The following is a 19,081-nucleotide window of genomic DNA, read 5'->3' on the forward strand; positions in this document are numbered from 1 at the left end:
GGAAAAACACTTGGTTACATTTTAAGAGACTGAAGAGGGGAAACACTTGTATCTTTTCCATTTAATGGCTAAAGGTTGGGCTGGTATCACGTCTTTATGGAGCAACTACTGAGTACCAGATGTTTGAAAAGACCTCTGTCTTGTGCTCACTGGGTAATGATAATAAAACTACAAACTCTAGGCACAGGGATTCAATACAAAGGTCTACAAAACATATACTAGAAATCTTATGTGATTATACAGTAGCTAAATACTCTGGATAGTACATCAAAATATGCTACACATACTGTTGAAATAAGGCCATAATGGGTCAATAAATGATAGTCACATCTATTTCTACAGATATAATATATTACAAATACACATTCACTGATCTGTACTAAATATGGTGACTTTTTGCTGATTCAATGAGCTGGCAGTTAAGGTTTCCATGGATACAACATTGCATGTGCTCTTGCTCTGCCAACCTGATTGGTTGGTGTGAGTTCTGACCTTGTCCTTGTTGCCCAATCACAGATTAGTGAAGGTCTGTATCCTGCTGGTGGGATATCACTGTTGTGTGTGTGTGTGTGTGTGTGTGAATGACGGATGAGGATGGAGGGACAAATGAATGGAATATAAGCAGGATGCATTATGGCTGCCCCCTCTATTCCTCTCTCTTATGACACTACATATGCCTGCTATAACTCATAACATTCTAATAACAATACATTACCAAAGAGTCAGGAACAAATGTCAGATTGTACAAGTCAGCAGACAGGTTTAGAAACACTTTCATTTATTCATCAGCTCTAATTAAAAACACAGGTTGTCTTCCAAATGGCTCCCTATATAGTGCACTACTTTTGACCATGGTCAATAGGGCTCCGGTCCAAAACAGTGCACTATACAGGGAACAGGGTGCCATTTGAGATGCAAACACAAGCGTTGTCTAGCTCTACAAGGCACAGGTCATCTCTTAGTGGCCTAAAAATACACTAAAACGTATCTTTCTGAATGCTGCCCTGTATCGGCCGTTACACACCATCCTCTGAACTACATCAGGACACTACTGTTAGAGCGTCGGACTGATCACTTGATATCAAGACCCAGTCAGTCTCGTTACACGGAGGGCTATTAACATATTCATACGTCCTAAATGGTGCCCTGTTTAAGTACCGATAGGATGCCGTTTGGGACACACTAAGAAGTGGTCAGTGAACATCATCAGGACTGAAGACAGACTGCTGTAACAACTCTACACCTGGCTAGGACAAACGCAGTAAATCTCTCCCCTTCTCTCGCTTTCTATGGCTGTTAGGACAGTGGGTGGGTAAGGTGAGGACAGAGAAGGTGAGGACAGAGAAGGTTAAAGCCATGCAGGTTGACTGACTCACACAGTACCAATCAAAAGTTTTCTACATTGTAGAATAATAGTGAAAACAAAGCTGTCATCAAGGCAAAGGGGGGCTACTTTGAAGAATCTCAAATATAAAATCTATTTTGATTGAACACTTTTTTGGGTTACTACATGATTCCATATGTGTTATTTCGTAGTTTTGATGTCTTCACTATTATTCTACAATGTAGAAAATAGTAAAAATAAAGAAAAACCCTTGAATGAGTAGGTGTGTCCAAACTTTTGATTGGTACTGTAGGTCGGGATTCAATCAGAGGTACGTTCTAGACCTCTGTTGACAGTGACATATAGGTCGGGATTCAATCAGAGGTACGTTCTAGACTTCTGTTGACAGTGACATAAAAGTCGGGATTCAATCAGAGGTACGTTCTAGACCTCTGTTGACAATGACATATAGGCCGGGATTCAATCAGAGGTACGTTCTAGACCTCTGTTGACAATGACATATAGGCCGGGATTCAATCAGAGGTACGTTCTAGACCTCTGTTGACAGTGACATATAGGCCGGGATTCAATCAGAGGTATGTTCTAGACTTCTGTTGACAGTGACATATAGGCCGGGATTCAATCAGAGGTACGTTCTAGACTTCTGTTGACAGTGACATATAGGCCGGGATTCAATCAGAGGTACGTTCTAGACTTCTGTTGACAGTGACATATAGGTCGGGATTCAATCAGAGGTACGTTCTAGACTTCTGTTGACAGTGACATATATGTCTGGATTCAATCAGAGGTACGTTCTAGACTTCTGTTGACAGTGACATATAGGCCGGGATTCAATCAGAGGTACGTTCTAGACTTCTGTTGACAGTGACATATAGGCCGGGATTCAATCAGAGGTACGTTCTAGACCTCTGTTGACAGTGACATATAGGTCGGGATTCAGAGGTACGTTTTAGACCTCTGTTGACAGTGACATATAGGTCGGGATTCAATCAGAGGTACGTTCTAGACCTCTGTTGACAGTGACATATAGGCCGGGATTCAATCAGAGGTACGTTCTAGACCTCTGTTGACAGTGACATATAGGCCGGGATTCAATCAGAGGTACGTTCTAGACTTCTGTTGACACTGTCTAGTGAAGAGGTTACCGTCTCTTATGTCACAATGAAGGACCGGTGTGTCTAGTGAAGAGGTTACCGTCTCTTATGTCACAATGAAGGACCGGTGTGTCTAGTGAAGAGGTTACCGTCTCTTATGTCACAATGAAGGACCGGTGTGTCTAGTGAAGAGGTTACCGTGTCTTATGTCACAATGAAGGACCGGTGTGTCTAGTGAAGAGGTTACCGTCTCTTATGTCACAATGAAGGTGATGAGGAACCATGATAACTAAAAGAGATGAAAAGGCAAGCTTTGAAACCTCTCCTTCGCTTTTCTCTCTCTCACACACACACACACACACACACACACACACACACACACACACACACACACACACACACACACACACACACACACACACACGAGATCAAGGTGCAGACAAACAGGGTGTGTGAGGTTGCAGGAACAGATAAGGAACTTAATGGCATTGGGATGACAAATGGGCTCATAGCAAACTATCATTAAGGCAAAGGATGAGTGTGTGTATGTGTGTTATTGAGGGTGTGTGTGTGTGTGTGTGTTAGCCAACGGCGAAGTGGAGAGCGTGTGTTTAAGTTGTCAGTGCGCGTGCGTGTTGGGTGTGTGTGAGTCACTCTGTGTGTGTGGTATTGAACAGTCCCCGGGGGTCAGTCCTGGCTAGCTTGACGGGCGGCTCCAGTGACTCCTCCCCCTCTCCCAGACCAGCGGAGATAGACGGCACGGTCATCTCTACCCCCTCTTCATCACTCTCCTCCTCATCCTCTTCCTCATCTGAGACACAGATATATTCACCGTTTACAGGTTTATTGTGACCACATTATTTGAGATGTGGAACATGTGAAGGGTTGCAGTGTAGAGATGAGACATCTACCTTTATCAGGGTCCTGACCGTTCAGACTCCTGCCCACACTGGCAAACTGAGAGAGAGAGAGACAATAAGCAGTGCATCGTGTGTGTCGGTATGTGTGTTTCTGTGCCCTGGGCTCCGTGTGTGTGTACCTCTCCCATGACAGCGATGGGCGTCTCTCCTTTAGCCTGGGCCACTCTGTGTTCTATCAGGTAGTACATGTACTCATCATACAGCAGTCTGATCAGGTGGAAGGAGCCAAAGCTGGCAGCACTACGCAGAGTCAGGTCCCGGATCACCATGGAGCTGGGGGGTAGAGAGAGACAGGGAGGGGGGTAGAGAGAGACAGGGAGGGGGGTAGAGAGAGACAGGGAGGGGGGTAGAGAGAGACAGGGAGGGGGGTAGAGAGAGACAGGGAGGGGGGTAGAGAGAGACAGGGAGGGGGGTAGAGAGAGACAGGGAGGGGGGTAGAGAGAGACAGGGAGGGGGGTAGAGAGAGACAGGGAGGGGGGGTAGAGAGAGACAGGGAGGGGGGGGTAGAGAGAGACAGGGAGGGGGGGGTAGAGAGAGACAGGGAGGGGGGGTAGAGAGAGACAGGGAGGGGGGGTAGAGAGAGACAGGGAGGGGGGTAGAGAGAGACAGGGAGGGGGGTAGAGAGAGACAGGGAGGGGGGTAGAGAGAGACAGGGGGGGGGTAGAGAGAGACGGGGGGGGTAGAGAGAGACGGGGGGGGGGGGGGTAGAGAGAGACGGGGGGGGGGGTAGAGAGCGAGAGAGAGAGAGAGAGACAGGGAGGGGTATAGAGAGAGACAGGGAGGGTGTAGAGAGCAAGACAGGGAGAGAGAGACAGGGAGGGGTATAGAGAGAGACAGGGAGGGGGTAGAGAGCGAGACAGAGAGAGAGAGACAGGGAGGGGTATAGAGAGAGACAGGGAGGGGGTAGAGAGCGAGACAGAGAGAGAGAGACAGGGAGGGGGTAGAGAGCGAGACAGAGAGAGAGAGACAGGGAGGGGACAGAGAGAGAGAGACAGGGAGGGGACAGAGAGAGAGACAGAGAGAGAGACAGGGAGGGGTATAGAGAGAAATGAAAAGTGGAGAAGAAGAGGGGGAAAGGTACATTCAAATCAAACAGCCTTTAATGCTTCACTTTCTCTTACTTCAAACATCCTCCCTCTCACCTGTAGAAGCTCCATCGCAGCAGGAAGAGCTTGGCAGCCTTAGGGAAGGCTGCAGGGCTGTGTTGGTAAGGCTTTAGGACCTGGGAGACCACGGCGTCCAGCCAGGCAGCCCACTGCTCCAGAGAATTATGTTGTTGTAACGTCTGCTTGAAGTCCTGCTCCAACCTCTGGATCACACCATCCTCACAACCACACACCCACGACGCCTGCTCCTACAGGGGGGGGGGGGGGGGGGAGTCAAGGAGGGGAGACAGAGGTTCAGGATAGGTTGGAGAGAGAGAGAGCAAGGTAGAGAGGAACAGATCTGTGCCTTGACAGACATGTAGACAGAGAGGTAGACAGCAAGACAGAGAGAGACAGACAGAGAGAGGTAGACAGCAAGACTGACAGACAGAGAGAGGTAGTGGTTAAACGGTATCCAGACAGACGTACCTGCACGTTGGTGAAGTCAACTCTGTTGAGGTCACTCAGCATCTGGTTGATCTGGGCTGTGTTCTGGAGGACGGCCCTGGCTGCCTGGGCCAGGTGGTTTAGACTGGTGTAGCGACGCAGCGTCTGGGCAAACGCTCCCGCACACACCACCTGGAGGAGGGGAGGAGGGGGGGGGGGGGAGAATGTAGTTTTGTGGGAGAGTGTTTGTATTGTGTGTGTGTGTGTGTGTGTGTGTGTGTGTGTGTGTGTGTGTGTGTGTGTGTGTGTGTGTGTGCGTGCGTGCGTGCGTGAGAGAGAGAGATCACACCTTGATGCGGACCATCTCCTCTGGTATGTTCATCATGGCGCTTGTCAGCCAGATCTCTAGACTCTTGGCAAAGTTACGGATGGCTTGAGTTAAGGCACCTGACAGAGAGAGAGGCAGATTAATATAAATGAGAGAGAAGTAGGTAGTCATATGTTTTAGAAGACATTACATGTACTGTCATTTAGTGTTATGTAGATCTAATGTCATGTTGTGTAGCTCTAAGATCATGTTATGTAGATCTAATGTCATGTTGTGTAGCTCTAAGATCATGTTATGTAGCTCTAATGGCATGTTGTGTAGCCCTATGTCATGTAGCTCTAATGGCATGTCATGTAGCTCTAATGTCATGTTGTGTAGCTCTAATGGCATGTTGTGTAGCTCTAATGTAATGTTGTGTAGCTCTAATGTCATGTCATGTAGCTCTAATGGTATGTCATGTAGCGCTAAGGTCATGTTGTGTAGCCCTATGTCATGTCATGTAGCTCTAATGGGATGTCATGTAGCTCTAATGTCATGTTATGTGGCTCTAATGTCAAGTTATGCAGCTCTAATGTCATGTTGTGTAGCCCTATGGCATGTCATGTAGCTCTAATGTCATGTTGTGTAGCTCTAATGGCATGTCATGTAGCTCTAATGTCATGTCGTGTAGCTCTAATGGCATGTCATGTAGCTCTAATGGCATGTCATGTAGCTCTAATGTCAAGTTATGTAGCTCTAATGTCATGTTATGTGGCTCTAATGTCAAGTTATGTAGCTCTAATGTCATGCTATGTGGTTCTAATGTCATGTTATGTGGCTCTAATGTCATGTTATGTGGCTCTAATGTCATGTTATGTGGCTCTAATGTCATGTTATGTGGCTCTAATGTCATGTTATGTGGCTCTAATGTCATGTTATGTGGCTCTAATGTCAAGTTATGTGGCTCTAATGTCATGTTGTGCAGCTCTGTCATGTTATATAGCTTTAATGTAAAGTTATGTAGCTCTAATGTCATGTTATGTGGCTCTAATGTCATGCTATGTGGCTCTAATGTCATGCTATGTGGCTCTAATGTCATGTTGTGCAGCTCTGTCATGTTATGTAGCTCTAATGTCATGTAGCCCTATGTCATGTTATGTTATATAGCTCTAACGGCATGTTGTGTAGCTCTAAGGTCATGTTATGTAGACCTAATGTCATGTGTCATAACTCACTGGGGATGGGTCGTAATACGTCAGGGATGAGGATCTCCACCAGGGCCTGGTACAGTGTGTTGTCACAGTCTCTGGTCCAGTGAACAACTGGCTGGTACTTACACAGCACCACCAGGTACCACTTAGGTAGACGCTCCTCTGACTCACCGTGACTGGAGGCACACACACACAATATTTGTTAGATTGTGTGTGTTATAATGTAATGTGTGCCATGTAGAACGTGTGTGTGTGTGTTTCACTCACACGCCGAGTGTGTCGGCGTCAATGCTCTCGCTGAACCTCCAGAAGGTTTTCCACAGTGTCTCCACCAGAGTGAACTGCAGGTTCACCATCACATCCAGAATGGCCTGCATAGACATGACATAGCACTACGTGAGACTGACATAGCACTACGTAAGAATGATAAAACACTACGTTTGTCTGGCATTACACTACATTAGACTGACATAACACACCTGTAGACTGACATAGTATTTTAACAGACATGAAAGATAGAAAGTCATAACACTCCATTAGACTGACATAACATGACATTTGACCCACATAACAGGACATAGACCTACATTGGACAAAGCACTACATTAGACAGAGATAGAAATACATTAGACAGACATAAACACTGCATAAGATTGTCATACATTTTCACTACACTACAATAGACTAACACAGTGCTAACACACTGTTTCCCAATCCTGGTCCTGGAACTAACACAGCTGATTCTACATCTCATCATCGTTATCGTTAGTGGAATCAAGACAGACATAGCCCTACATAATATGCACAACACTTCATAAGACTGCCACAAGCCAGCAGTGCGTAGTAGACTGTATACCTCACAGTGTTCCCTGTAGAGCTGTTGGAAGGCTGTGATGTGTTCTGGAATGATCCCGTCAGGAAGAGGTCTGTCCTGCAGATCCAACTCTGGGAACTCAGGCAGCGCCCGCGACGCGTCTGGACAACAACAACAACAACAACAACAACCTTTACATTGTTGTGTTATTATGTGTGTTATTACACGTTGATTATTTACAATGTGTTTATCTGTGTGCTTCACATTGGTTTAGTATGTTTCCTAGCTATGTTTATGCCATTATTTACATACGGAGACATTCTTGTTACTATGTGTGTGTGTGTGTGTGTGTGTGTGTGTGTGTGTGTGTGTGTGTGTGTGTGTGTGTGTGTGTGTGTGTGTGTGTGTGTGTGTGTGTGTGTGTGTGTGTGTGTGCGTATGATGCACATTTCGGTAAATTCTTCTGCCGACTAACCAACTCTCTTTAACCGGTCAACAAACGGTTAAACAGTAAAATGACGTGACCAACAGAAAATACTATGCATGCATACAAAGCCCTGACATGTTTCATTAATGGAAACATGCAACAATAGCAGGCCTGTCATCTTCCACTCAAAACTGTCAACACCAAACTGCATTTAGAATGGTTGTGTTGCACCTGGGCTTCCAACGGCGCGTTTCACACCAGTACCATTGGCTGGGCTTCCAACGGCACGTTTCACTCCAGTACCATTGGCTGGGCTTCCAACGGCCCGTTTCACTCCAGTACCAGTGGCTGGGCTTCCAACGGCGCGTTTCACTCCAGTACCATTGGCTGGGCTTCCAACGGCGCGTTTCACTCCAGTACCATTGGCTGGGCTTCCAACGGCGCGTTTCACTCCAGTACCATTGGCTGGGCTTCCAACGGCACGTTTCACTCCAGTACCATTGGCTGGGCTTCCAACGGCACGTTTCACTCCAGTACCATTGGCTGGGCTTCCAACGGCACGTTTCACTCCAGTACCATTGGCTGGGCTTCCAACGGCGCGTTTCACTCCAGTACCATTGGCTGGGCTTCCAACGGCGGGTTTCACTCCAGTACCATTGGCTGGGCTTCCAACGGCACGTTTCACTCCAGTACCATTGGCTGGGCTTCCAACGGCGTGTTTCACTCCAGTATGATAGGCTATTCCGCTCCTGTGTGTCTGTGTGTGTGTCTGTGTGTGTCTGTGTGTGTCTGTGTACCTAGTCCCTGTCCACTCACCCAGGAACTGCTGGTATTGTTGCACCTGAGCTGAGATGTCACTGAGCCCAGCCCCCTGCTGCTGCCCCGCCCCCAGGGACATCCCATTGGACATGCCCTCCACCTTCAGAACCGGCTTTATCCTATTGGACAGAACAGCTGTCAAAAGAGAGAGAGACAAAAGAGAGAGAGACAAGAGAGAGAGAGACAAAATATATATATAGAGAGAGAGAGACAGAGAGAGAGACAAGAGAGAGAGAGACAAAAGAGAGAGAGAGAGAGAGAAAGAGACAAAAGAGAGAGAGACAGAGAGACTGGAAGACACAGACACCCCCTACCTGTGTTTCTGAGAGAAGGGTTGCTGTCTCAAGGCCAGGTGCTGGTGGTCGTCTATCAGACGGAGCAGAGAGGAGGTGGCCTTGATACGAAGACCATAGTAGTGGTACTTAGAGTTCCCTCTGAGACACACAGTCATCTGATTATTACATCACAATTACAGGGGCTGCTGCTGCCACTACGGAACAGGTGTGTTATATACAGTTGAAGTCGGAAGGTTATATACACTTATGTTGGAGTCATTAAAACGCGTTTTTCAACCACTCCACAAATGTCTTGTTATTTAAAAAAATATATACATTATATATATTTCACCTTTATTTAACCAGGTAGGCTAGTTGAGAACAAGTTCTCATTTACAACTGCGACCTGGCCAAGATAAAGCAAAGCAGTGCGACACAAACAATAACACAGAGTTACACATGGAATAAACAAACATACAGTCAATAATACAATATAGAAAGTCTATATCCAGTGTGTGCAAATGGCGTGAGGAGGTAAGGCAATAAATAGGCCATAGTAGCGAAGTAATTACAATTTAGCAGATTAACACTGGAGTGATAGACGAGCAGATGATGATGTGTAAGTAGTGATACTGGTGTGCAAAGGAGCAGAGAAGTAAATAAAAACAATATGGGGATGAGGTAGGTAGACTGTTAACAAACTATAGTTTTAGCAAGTCGGTTAGGACATCTACTTTGTGCATGACACAAGTCATTTTTCCAACAATTGTTTACAGACAGATTATTTCACTGTATCACAATTCCAGTGGGTCAGAAGTTTACATACACTAAGTTGACTGTGCCTTTAAACAGCTTGGAAAATTCCAGAAAATGATGTCATGGCTTTAGAAGCCTCTGATAGGCTAATTTACATCATTTGAGTCAATTGGAGGTGTACCTGTGGATGTATTTCAAGGCCTACATTCAAACTCAGTGCCTCTTTGCTTGACATCATGAGAAAATCAAAAGAAATCAGCCAAGACCTCTGAATAAAAATTGTAGACCTCCACAAGTCTGGTTCATCCTTGGGCGCAATTTCCAAATGCCTGAAGGTACCACGTTCATCTGTACAAACAATAGTACGCAAGTATAAACACCATGGGACCACGCAGCCGTCATACCGCTCAGGAAGGAGACGTGTTCTGTCTCCTAGACATGAACGTACTTTGGTACGAAAAGCAAAGGACCTTGTGAAGATGCTGGAGGAAACAGGTACAAAAGTATCTATATCCACAGTAAAACGAGTCCTATATCGACATAACCTGAAAGAACGCTCAGCAAGGAAGAAGCCACTGCTCCAAAACCGCCATAAAAAAGCCAGACTACGGTTTGCACATGGGGACAAAGATTGTACTTTTTGGAGAAATGTCCTCTGGTCTGATGAAACAAAAATAGAACTGTTGGCCATAATGACCATCGTTATGTTTGGAGGATAAAGGGGGAGGCTTGCAAGCCGAAGAACACCATCCCAACCGTGAAGCACGGGGGTGGCAGCATCCTGTTGTGGGGGTGCTTTGCTGCAGGAGGGACTGGTGCACTTCACAAAATAGATGGCATCATGAGGTAAGAAAATGATGTGGATATATTGAAGCAACATCTCAAGACATCAGTCAGGAAGTACGTCTTCCATATGGACAATGACCCCAAGCATACTTCCAAAGTTGTGGCAAATTGGCTTAAGGACAACAAAGTCAAGGTATTGGTGTGGCCATCACAAAGCTCTGACCTCAATCCTATAGAAAATTTTGGGGCAGAACTGAAAAAGCGTGTGCGAGCAAGGAGGCCTACAAACCTGACTCAGTTACACCAGCTCTGTCAGGAGGAACTTATTGTGGGAAGCTTGTGGAAGGCTACCCGAAACGTTTGACCCAAGTTAAACAATTTAAAGGCAATGCTACCAAATACTAATTGAGTGTATGTAAACTTCTGACCCACTGGGAATGTGATGAAAAAAATAAAACCTGAAATAAATCATTCTCTCTACTATTATTCTGACATTTCACATTCTTAAAATAAAGTGGTGATCCTAACTGACCTAAAACAGTGAATTTTTACTAGGATTAAATGTCAGGAATTGGGAAAAACTGAGTTTAAATGTATTTGGCTAAGGTGTATGTAAACTTCCGACTTCAACTGTAGACGTGTGTGTTATATAGATGTGTGTATCTATAGCGTACATACCGTGTGCCCAGGCGTCTGGTCCTCAGCCCCATGAAGACAGATCTGATGAGCTTGTATAGATGTGTGTATCTATAGCGTACATACCGTGTGCCCAGGCGCCTGGTCCTCAGCCCCATGAAGACAGATCTGATGAGCTTGTATAGATGTGTGTATCTATAGCGTACATACCGTGTGTCCAGGCGTCTGGTCCTCAGCCCCATGAAGACAGATCTGATGAGCTTGTATAGATGTGTGTATCTATAGCGTACATACCGTGTGCCCAGGCGCCTGGTCCTCAGCCCCATGAAGACAGATCTGATGAGCTTGTATAGATGTGTGTATCTATAGCGTACATACCGTGTGCCCAGGCGTCTGGTCCTCAGCCCCATGAAGACAGATCTGATGAGCTTGCCGAAGGAGGCAGCGTTGACAGGATCTAGCTTGTGTTCCTGACAGTGGAAGAGGTAGTGGCAGTAGAGGGTACAGCGAGGCAGACTGACCCCTTCTGCACCCTCATAGTTATCTAGCAACCACTGTACCTGGAGGGGGAGGGAGGGAGGGGGGAGGGAGGGGAAGGAGGGAGAGAGGGAGGGAGAGAGAGAGGGAGAGAGAGAGAGAGAGAGAGAGAGGGAAGGAGGGAGGGGAAGGAGGGAGAGAGGGAGGGAGAGAGGGAGGGAGAGAGAGAGAGAGAGAAAGAGAGAGAGAAGGAGGGAGGGGAAGGAGGGAGAGAGGGAGGGAGAGAGAGAGGGAGGGAAGAGGGGCGGAGGGAGGGGAGAGAGAGAGAGAAGATAGGTGAAGACTAGAGGGATTTGTCCAAATCAACATGTACAAACAGTAGTGGTGTTACTATTCTCACACACACACACACACACACACACACACACACACACACACACACACACACACACACACACACACACACACACACACACACACACACACACACACACACACACACACACAACTCACTGTGGCGGGGGCTGCTCTGGTGTTGTGACTGGAGTAGTTACCTCCTCCGCTGCCCCCACCTCCCAATACGTACCCGCCCTGGATGACGTAACCACTCCCACCTCCTCCCGTTGCCGCGGTGACGGAGACTGACTGTGAAGTCACGGAGTTAGTGACCTGTGACCCCGAGGTGGGCGTGGACTCGTAGTAGGAAGAGGAGGAAGAGGGAGGGGTCTGGGAGTAGAGGGGGGAGTCGGAGTACGGGTAGCTGCCAGAACGACTGGAGGGAGAGGGAGAGACAGAGGGGGAGAAGAAGAGAGAAAATAATAAAAATCTGTAAAAAACGATATATAGAACATGTCTCCATGGTATGAAGGGTGTGTGTGTGTGTGTGTGTGTGTGTGTGTGTGTGTGTGTGTGCGCGCGCGCGTGCGTGCGCGCGTGCGTGCGTGCGTGCGTGCGCGCGTGTGTGTGTGTGTGTGTGCGTGCGTGCGTGTGTGCGTGTGTGCGTGTGTGTGTGTGTGTGTGCGTGCGTGCGTGTGTGTACTACTCACATGGTAGAGGTGGTGTAAGAGTCCTCTCCCTCCACATACTGAACCTGACTGGTGTGTGTGTGTGTGTGTGTGTGTGTGTGTGTGTACTACTCACATGGTAGAGGTGGTGTAAGAGTCCTCTCCCTCCACATACTGAACCTGACTGGTGTGTGTGTGTGTGTGTGTGCGTGTGTGTGTGTACTACTCACATGGTAGAGGTGGTGTAAGAGTCCTCTCCCTCCACATACTGAACCTGACTGGGGTAAACATGTTGCTGCACCTACAGAGAAACAAGGAACTCATTCATTTCATAGTGTCAGAGGAATTCATATGAACATCTCTCTTCTCTATCACGCTCTCCCTCCCTCTCCTATCTCCTTCCCTCTCCTATCTCCTTCCCTCTCCTCTCTCTCCTATCTCCTTCCCTCTCCTCTCTCTCCTATCTCCTTCCCTCTCCTCTCTCTCTCCTTCCCTCTCCTATCTCCTTCCCTCTCCTCTCTCTCCTATCTCCTTCCCTCTCCTCTCTCTCTCCTTCCCTCTCCTATCTCCTTCCCTCTCCTCTCTCTCCTATCTCCTTCCCTCTCCTCTCTCTCCTATCTCCTTCCCTCTCCTCTCTCTCTCCCTCCCTCTCCTCTCTCCCACCCTCCCTCCTCTACTCTGAGTGTTGCAGCTAACGTGTAGAGCGTCATGAGGTGGAACAAGACAGAGGGAAGAGAGGAGGGAAGAGAGGAGGGACAGAGAGAGGGAAGAGAGGAGGGAAGAGAGGAGGGAAGAGAGGAGGGACAGAGAGAGGGAAGGAGAGAGGGAAGAGAGGAGGGACGGAGAGAGGGAAGAGAGGAGGGAAGGAGAGAGGGAAGAGAGGAGGGAAGGAGAGAGGGAAGAGAGGAGGGAAGAGAGAAGGGAAGAGAGGAGGGAAGAGAGGAGGGAAGGAGAGAGGGAAGAGAGGAGGGAAGGAGCGAGGGAAGAGGGGAGGAAAGGAGAGAGGGAAAAGGGGAGGGAAGAGAGGAAGGAAGGAGAGAGGGAAGAGGGGAGGGAAGGAGAGAGGGAAGAGGGGAGGGAAGAGGGGAGGGAAGGAGAGAGGGAAAAGGGGAGGGAAGAGAGGAGGGAAGAGAGGAGGGAAGAGAGGAGGGAAGAGAGGAGGGAAGAGAGGAGGGACAGAGAGGAGGGACAGAGAGAGGGAAGAGAGGAGGGACAGAGAGAGGGAAGAGAGGAGGGAAGGAGAGAGGGAAGAGAGGAGGGAAGAGAGGAGGGAAGAGAGGAGGGAAGAGAGGAGGGAAGAGAGGAGGGACAGAGAGAGGGAAGGAGAGAGGGAAGAGAGGAGGGACGGAGAGAGGGAAGAGAGGAGGGAAGGAGAGAGGGAAGGAGAGAGGGAAGAGAGGAGGGAAGAGAGGAAGGAAGAGAGGAGGGAAGAGAGGAGGGAAGAGAGGAGGGACAGAGAGAGGGAAGGAGAGAGGGAAGAGAGGAGGGACAGAGAGAGGGAAGGAGAGAGGGAAGAGAGGAGGGACGGAGAGAGGGAAGAGAGGAGGGAAGGAGAGAGGGAAGGAGAGAGGGAAGAGAGGAGGGACGGAGAGAGGGAAGAGAGGAGGGAAGGAGAGAGGGAAGAGAGGAGGGACGGAGAGAGGGAAGAGAGGAGGGAAGGAGAGAGGGAAGAGAGGAGGGACGGAGAGAGGGAAGAGAGGAGGGATGAAGAGAGGGAAGAGAGGAGGGAAGGAGAGAGGGAAGAGACGAGGGAAGCAGAGAGGGAAGGAGAGAGAGAAGAGAGGAGGGAAGAGAGGAGGGAAGGAGAGAGGGAAGAGAGGAGGGAAGAGAGGAGGGAAGAGAGGAGGGAAGAGAGGAGGGAAGGAGAGAGGGAAGAGAGGAGGGAAGAGAGGAGGGAAGGAGAGAGGGAAGAGAGGAGGGAAGAGAGGAGGGAAGAGAGGAGGGAAGAGAGGAGGGAAGAGAGGAGGGAAGGAGAGAGGGAAGAGAGGAGGGAAGAGAGGAGGGAAGAGAGGAGGGACAGAGAGAGGGAAGGAGAGAGGGAAGAGAGGAGGGACGGAGAGAGGGAAGAGAGGAGGGAAGAGAGGAGGGAAGAGAGGAGGGAAGGAGAGAGGGAAGAGAGGAGGGAAGAGAGGAGGGAAGAGAGGAGGGAAGAGAGGAGGGAAGAGAGGAGGGAAGGAGCGAGGGAAGAGGGGAGGAAAGGAGAGAGGGAAAAGGGGAGGGAAGAGAGGAAGGAAGGAGAGAGGGAAGAGGGGAGGGAAGGAGAGAGGGAAGAGGGGAGGGAAGAGGGGAGGGAAGGAGAGAGGGAAGAGAGGAGGGAAGAGAGGAGGGAAGAGAGGAGGGAAGAGAGGAGGGAAGGAGAGAGGGAAGAGAGGAGGGAAGAGAGGAGGGACAGAGAGAGGGAAGGAGAGAGGGAAGAGAGGAGGGACGGAGAGAGGGAAGAGAGGAGGGAAAAGGGGAGGGAAGAGAGGAGGGAAGAGAGGAGGGAAGAGAGGAGGGAAGAGAGGAGGGAAGGAGAGAGGGAAGAGAGGAGGGAAGAGAGGAGGGACAGAGAGAGGGAAGGAGAGAGGGAAGAGAGGAGGGACGGAGAGAGGGAAGAGAGGAGGGAAGGAGAGAGGGAAGGAGAGAGGGAAGAGAGGAAGGAAGAGAGGAGGGAAGAGAGGAGGGAAGAGAGGAGGGACAGAGAGAGGGAAGGAGAGAGGGAAGAGAGGAGGGACAGAGAGAGGGAAGGAGAGAGGGAAGAGAGGAGGGACGGAGAGAGGGAAGAGAGGAGGGAAGGAGAGAGGGAAGAGAGGAGGGAAGGAGAGAGGGAAGAGAGGAGGGACGAGAGAGGGAAGAGAGGAGGGAAGAGAGCAGGGAAGGAGAGAGGGAAGAGAGGAGGGAAGGAGAGGAGGGAAGGAGAGAGGGAAGAGACGAGGGAAGCAGAGAGGGAAGGAGAAAGGGAAGAGAGGAGGGAAGAGAGGAGGGAAGGAGAGAGGGAAGAGAGGAGGGAAGGAGAGAGGGAAGAGAGGAGGGAAGAGAGGAGGGAAGAGAGGAGGGAAGAGAGGAGGGAAGAGAGGAGGGAAGGAGAGAGGGAAGAGAGGAGGGAAGGAGCGAGGGAAGAGGGGAGGAAAGGAGAGAGGGAAAAGGGGAGGGAAGAGAGGAAGGAAGAGAGGAGGGAAGGAGAGAGGGAAGAGAGGAGGGAAGAGAGGAGGGAAGGAGAGAGGGAAGAGAGGAGGGAAGGAGAGAGGGAAGAGAGGAGGGAAGAGAGGAGGGAAGAGAGGAGGGAAGGAGAGAGGGAAGGAGAGAGGGAAGGAGAGAGGGAAGAGAGGAGGGAAGAGAGGAGGGAAGGAGAGAGGGAAGAGAGGAGGGAAGAGAGGAGGGAAGGAGAGAGGGAAGAGAGGAGGGAAGGAGAGAGGGAAGAGAGGAGGGAAGGGAGGAGGGAAGGAGAGAGGGAAGGAGAGAGGGAAGGAGAGAGGGAAGAGAGGAGGGAAGAGAGGAGGGAAGGAGAGAGGGAAGAGAGGAGGGAAGAGAGGAGGGAAGGAGAGAGGGAAGAGAGGAGGGAAGAGAGGAGGGAAGGAGAGAGGGAAGAGAGGAGGGAAGAGAGGAGGGAAGGAGAGAGGGAAGAGAGGAGGGAAGAGAGGAGGGAAGAGAGGAGGGAAGGAGAGAGGGAAGAGAGGAGGGAAGAGAGGAGGGAAGGAGAGAGGGAAGGAGAGAGGGAAGAGAGGAGGGAAGAGAGGAGGGAAGAGAGGAGGGAAGGAGAGAGGGAAGAGAGGAGGGAAGAGAGGAGGGAAGAGAGGAGGGAAGAGAGGAGGGACAGAGAGAGGGAAGGAGAGAGGGAAGAGAGGAGGGACAGAGAGAGGGAAGGAGAGAGGGAAGAGAGGAGGGACGGAGAGAGGGAAGGAGAGAGGGAAGGAGAGAGGGAAGAGAGGAGGGACGGAGAGAGGGAAGAGAGGAGGGAAGGAGAGAGGGAAGAGAGGAGGGAAGGAGAGAGGGAAGAGAGGAGGGAAGAGAGGAGGGAAGGAGAGAGGGAAGAGAGGAGGGAAGGAGCGAGGGAAGAGACGAGGGAAGAGAGGAGGGAAGAGAGGAGGGAAGGAGAGAGGGAAGAGAGGAGGGAAGGAGCGAGGGAAGAGGGGAGGAAAGGAGAGAGGGAAAAGGGGAGGGAAGAGAGGAAGGAAGAGAGGAGGGAAGGAGAGAGGGAAGAGAGGAGGGAAGAGAGGAGGGAAGGAGAGAGGGAAGAGAGGAGGGAAGGAGAGAGGGAAGAGAGGAGGGAAGAGAGGAGGGAAGAGAGGAGGGAAGGAGAGAGGGAAGGAGAGAGGGAAGAGAGGAGGGAAGAGAGGAGGGAAGGAGAGAGGGAAGAGAGGAGGGAAGAGAGGAGGGAAGGAGAGAGGGAAGAGAGGAGGGAAGAGAGGAGGGAAGGAGAGAGGGAAGAGAGGAGGGAAGGGAGGAGGGAAGGAGAGAGGGAAGGAGAGAGGGAAGAGAGGAGGGAAGGAGAGAGGGAAGGAGAGAGGGAAGAGAGGAGGGAAGGAGAGAGGGAAGGAGAGAGGGAAGAGAGGAGGGAAGAGAGGAGGGAAGAGAGGAGGGAAGAGAGGAGGGAAGGAGAGAGGGAAGAGAGGAGGGACGGAGAGAGGGAAGAGAGGAGGGAAGAGAGGAGGGAAGGAGAGAGGGAAGAGAGGAGGGAAGGAGAGGAGGGAAGAGAGGAGGGAAGAGAGGAGGGAAGGAGAGAGGGAAGAGAGGAGGGAAGAGAGGAGGGACAGAGAGAGGGAAGAGAGGAGGGAAGGAGAGGAGGGAAGAGAGGAGGGAAGAGAGGAGGGACAGAGAGGAGGGAAGGAGAGAGGGAAGAGAGGAGGGAAGGAGAGGAGGGAAGAGAGGAGGGAAGAGAGGAGGGACAGAGAGAGGGAAGGAGAGAGGGAAGGAGAGAGGGAAGAGAGGAGGGAAGAGAGGAGGGAAGGAGAGAGGGAAGAGAGGAGGGAAGGAGAGAGGGAAGAGAGGAGGGAAGAGGGGAGGGACAGAGAGAGGGAAGGAGAGAGGGAAGGAGAGAGGGAAGAGAGGAGGGAAGAGAGGAGGGAAGGAGAGAGGGAAGAGAGGAGGGAAGGAGCGAGGGAAGAGGGGAGGAAAGGAGAGAGGGAAAAGGGGAGGGAAGAGAGGAAGGAAGGAGAGAGGGAAGAGGGGAGGGAAGGAGAGAGGGAAGAGGGGAGGGAAGAGGGGAGGGAAGGAGAGAGGGAAAAGGGGAGGGAAGGAGAGAGGGAAGGAGAGAGGGAAGAGAGGAGGGAAGGAGAGAGGGAAGGAGAGAGGGAAGAGAGGAGGGAAGAGAGGAGGGAAGGAGAGAGGGAAGAGAGGAGGGACGAGAGAGGGAAGAGAGGAGGGAGTGTGTGTGTGTGTGTGTGTGTGTGTGTGTGTGTGTGTGTGTGTGTGTGTGGATTACCCCCTGTGTGATGTATATAGACTATAGGTTGTTGACATTGTGCTGCCTTCCACTCTTGGCTGTTGGTGACAATGTCTGACCCCCCCCCCCCCCCCCCCCCCCCCCCCCCCCTCTGCGTGTCTGGTGTGTGTATGTGTGTGTACGTGCAGGTGTGTGTGTCTGTAGCGTACCTGTTGGGTGGTCTGCTGTACTACCTGGGTGGGGACCCCTGTCTGAACCAGTACTACTGGAGGACTGCAGTCTGATACACTGTCACTAGAATGGAGAGAGCCCTCTATGGAGAGAGAGAAGGAGAGAGGAAGAGATGGAGAGAGAGAGGAGGAGGAGAGAGGAAGAGATGGGGGGAGGAGGAGGAGAGAGGAAGAGATGGGGAGAGGGAAGGAGGAGGAGACAGGAAGAGATGGGGAGAGAGAAGGAGAGAGGAAGAGATGGGGAGAGGGAGGGAGGAGAGACAGACAGATGGAGAAAGAAAAGAGAGAAACAGAGACAGACACAGAGAGAGGGAGAGAGATGAGATGAGAGAGAGAGAGAGGATCGGTGGAACACAGTAAAGGGGAATAGAGAGAGAAAGATAAAGAGAGGCAGGATGAAGAGAGGACGGAGGAAGAGAGAGAAAGATAAAGAGAAGCAGGAGGAAGAGAGGACAGAGGAAGAGAGAGAGAGATAAAGAGAAGCAGGAGGAAGAGAGGACGGAGGAAGAGAGAGAAAGATAAAGAGAAGCAGGAGGAAGAGAGGACAGAGGAAGAGAGAGAGAGATAAAGAGAAGCAGGAGGAAGAGAGGACGGAGGAAGAGAGAGAAAGATAAAGAGAAGCAGGAGGAAGAGAGGACGGAGGAAGAGAGAGAAAGATAAAGAGAAGCAGGAGGAAGAGAGGACGGAGGAAGAGAGAGAAAGATAAAGAGAAGCAGGATGAAGAGAGGACGGAGGAAGAGAGAGAAAGATAAAGAGAAGCAGGAGGAAGAGAGGACAGAGGAAGAGAGAGAAAGATAAAGAGAAGCAGGATGAAGAGAGGACGGAGGAAGAGAGAGAAAGATAAAGAGAAGCAGGAGGAAGAAAGAGAAGAGTGGCAGGATGAAGAGAGGACAGAGGAAGAGAGAGAAAGAGAAAGAGAAGCAGGAGGAAGAAAGAGAAAGAAAGAGTGGCAGGAGGAGAGGACGGAGGAAGAGGGGACGGATGGGAGGAAGAGGGGATGGAGGAAGAGGGGACGGATGGGAGGAAGAGGGGACGGGTGGGAGGAAGAGGGGACGGATGGGAGGAAGAGGGGACGGTGGGAGGAAG

The 19,081-nt window shown here is 50.4% G+C and overlaps 1 protein-coding gene across 3 annotated transcripts in view; it reads right to left on the reverse strand.

The window, feature by feature from the left end:
* Positions 1–41: 41 nt before the first annotated feature.
* LOC129851271 (MHC class II regulatory factor RFX1-like) overlaps positions 42–19,081 on the reverse strand; it is a 25,236-nt gene continuing 6,196 nt past the window's right edge. Inside the window, exons 3-18 of one of the 3 annotated variants that reach the window (XR_008758947.1) lie at positions 17,975–18,078; positions 12,634–12,704; positions 11,913–12,171; positions 11,301–11,482; positions 8,784–8,903; positions 8,467–8,588; positions 7,266–7,384; positions 6,677–6,780; positions 6,434–6,585; positions 5,241–5,338; positions 4,934–5,083; positions 4,502–4,713; positions 3,479–3,632; positions 3,351–3,396; positions 2,301–3,250; positions 42–2,251 (exon numbers count right to left, since the gene is read on the reverse strand). Coding sequence is in view for 2 of the 3 variants with exons in the window: in XM_055917692.1 (XP_055773667.1) it covers positions 3,090–3,250; positions 3,351–3,396; positions 3,479–3,632; positions 4,502–4,713; positions 4,934–5,083; positions 5,241–5,338; positions 6,434–6,585; positions 6,677–6,780; positions 7,266–7,384; positions 8,467–8,588; positions 8,784–8,903; positions 11,301–11,482; positions 11,913–12,171; positions 12,634–12,704; positions 17,975–18,078 (2,054 nt within the window). In the remaining variant the exon portion in view is untranslated. Of the gene's footprint in view, positions 3,251–3,350; positions 3,397–3,478; positions 3,633–4,501; positions 4,714–4,933; positions 5,084–5,240; positions 5,339–6,433; positions 6,586–6,676; positions 6,781–7,265; positions 7,385–8,466; positions 8,589–8,783; positions 8,904–11,300; positions 11,483–11,912; positions 12,172–12,633; positions 12,705–17,974; positions 18,079–19,081 lie in introns of all 3 variants that reach the window. The other 2 variants (XM_055917693.1, XM_055917692.1) reach the window with 2 other exon arrangements.

This window comes from Salvelinus fontinalis, chromosome 3, assembly GCF_029448725.1.
Source record: "Salvelinus fontinalis isolate EN_2023a chromosome 3, ASM2944872v1, whole genome shotgun sequence".
In the NCBI taxonomy this organism is placed as follows: domain Eukaryota; kingdom Metazoa; phylum Chordata; class Actinopteri; order Salmoniformes; family Salmonidae; genus Salvelinus; species Salvelinus fontinalis.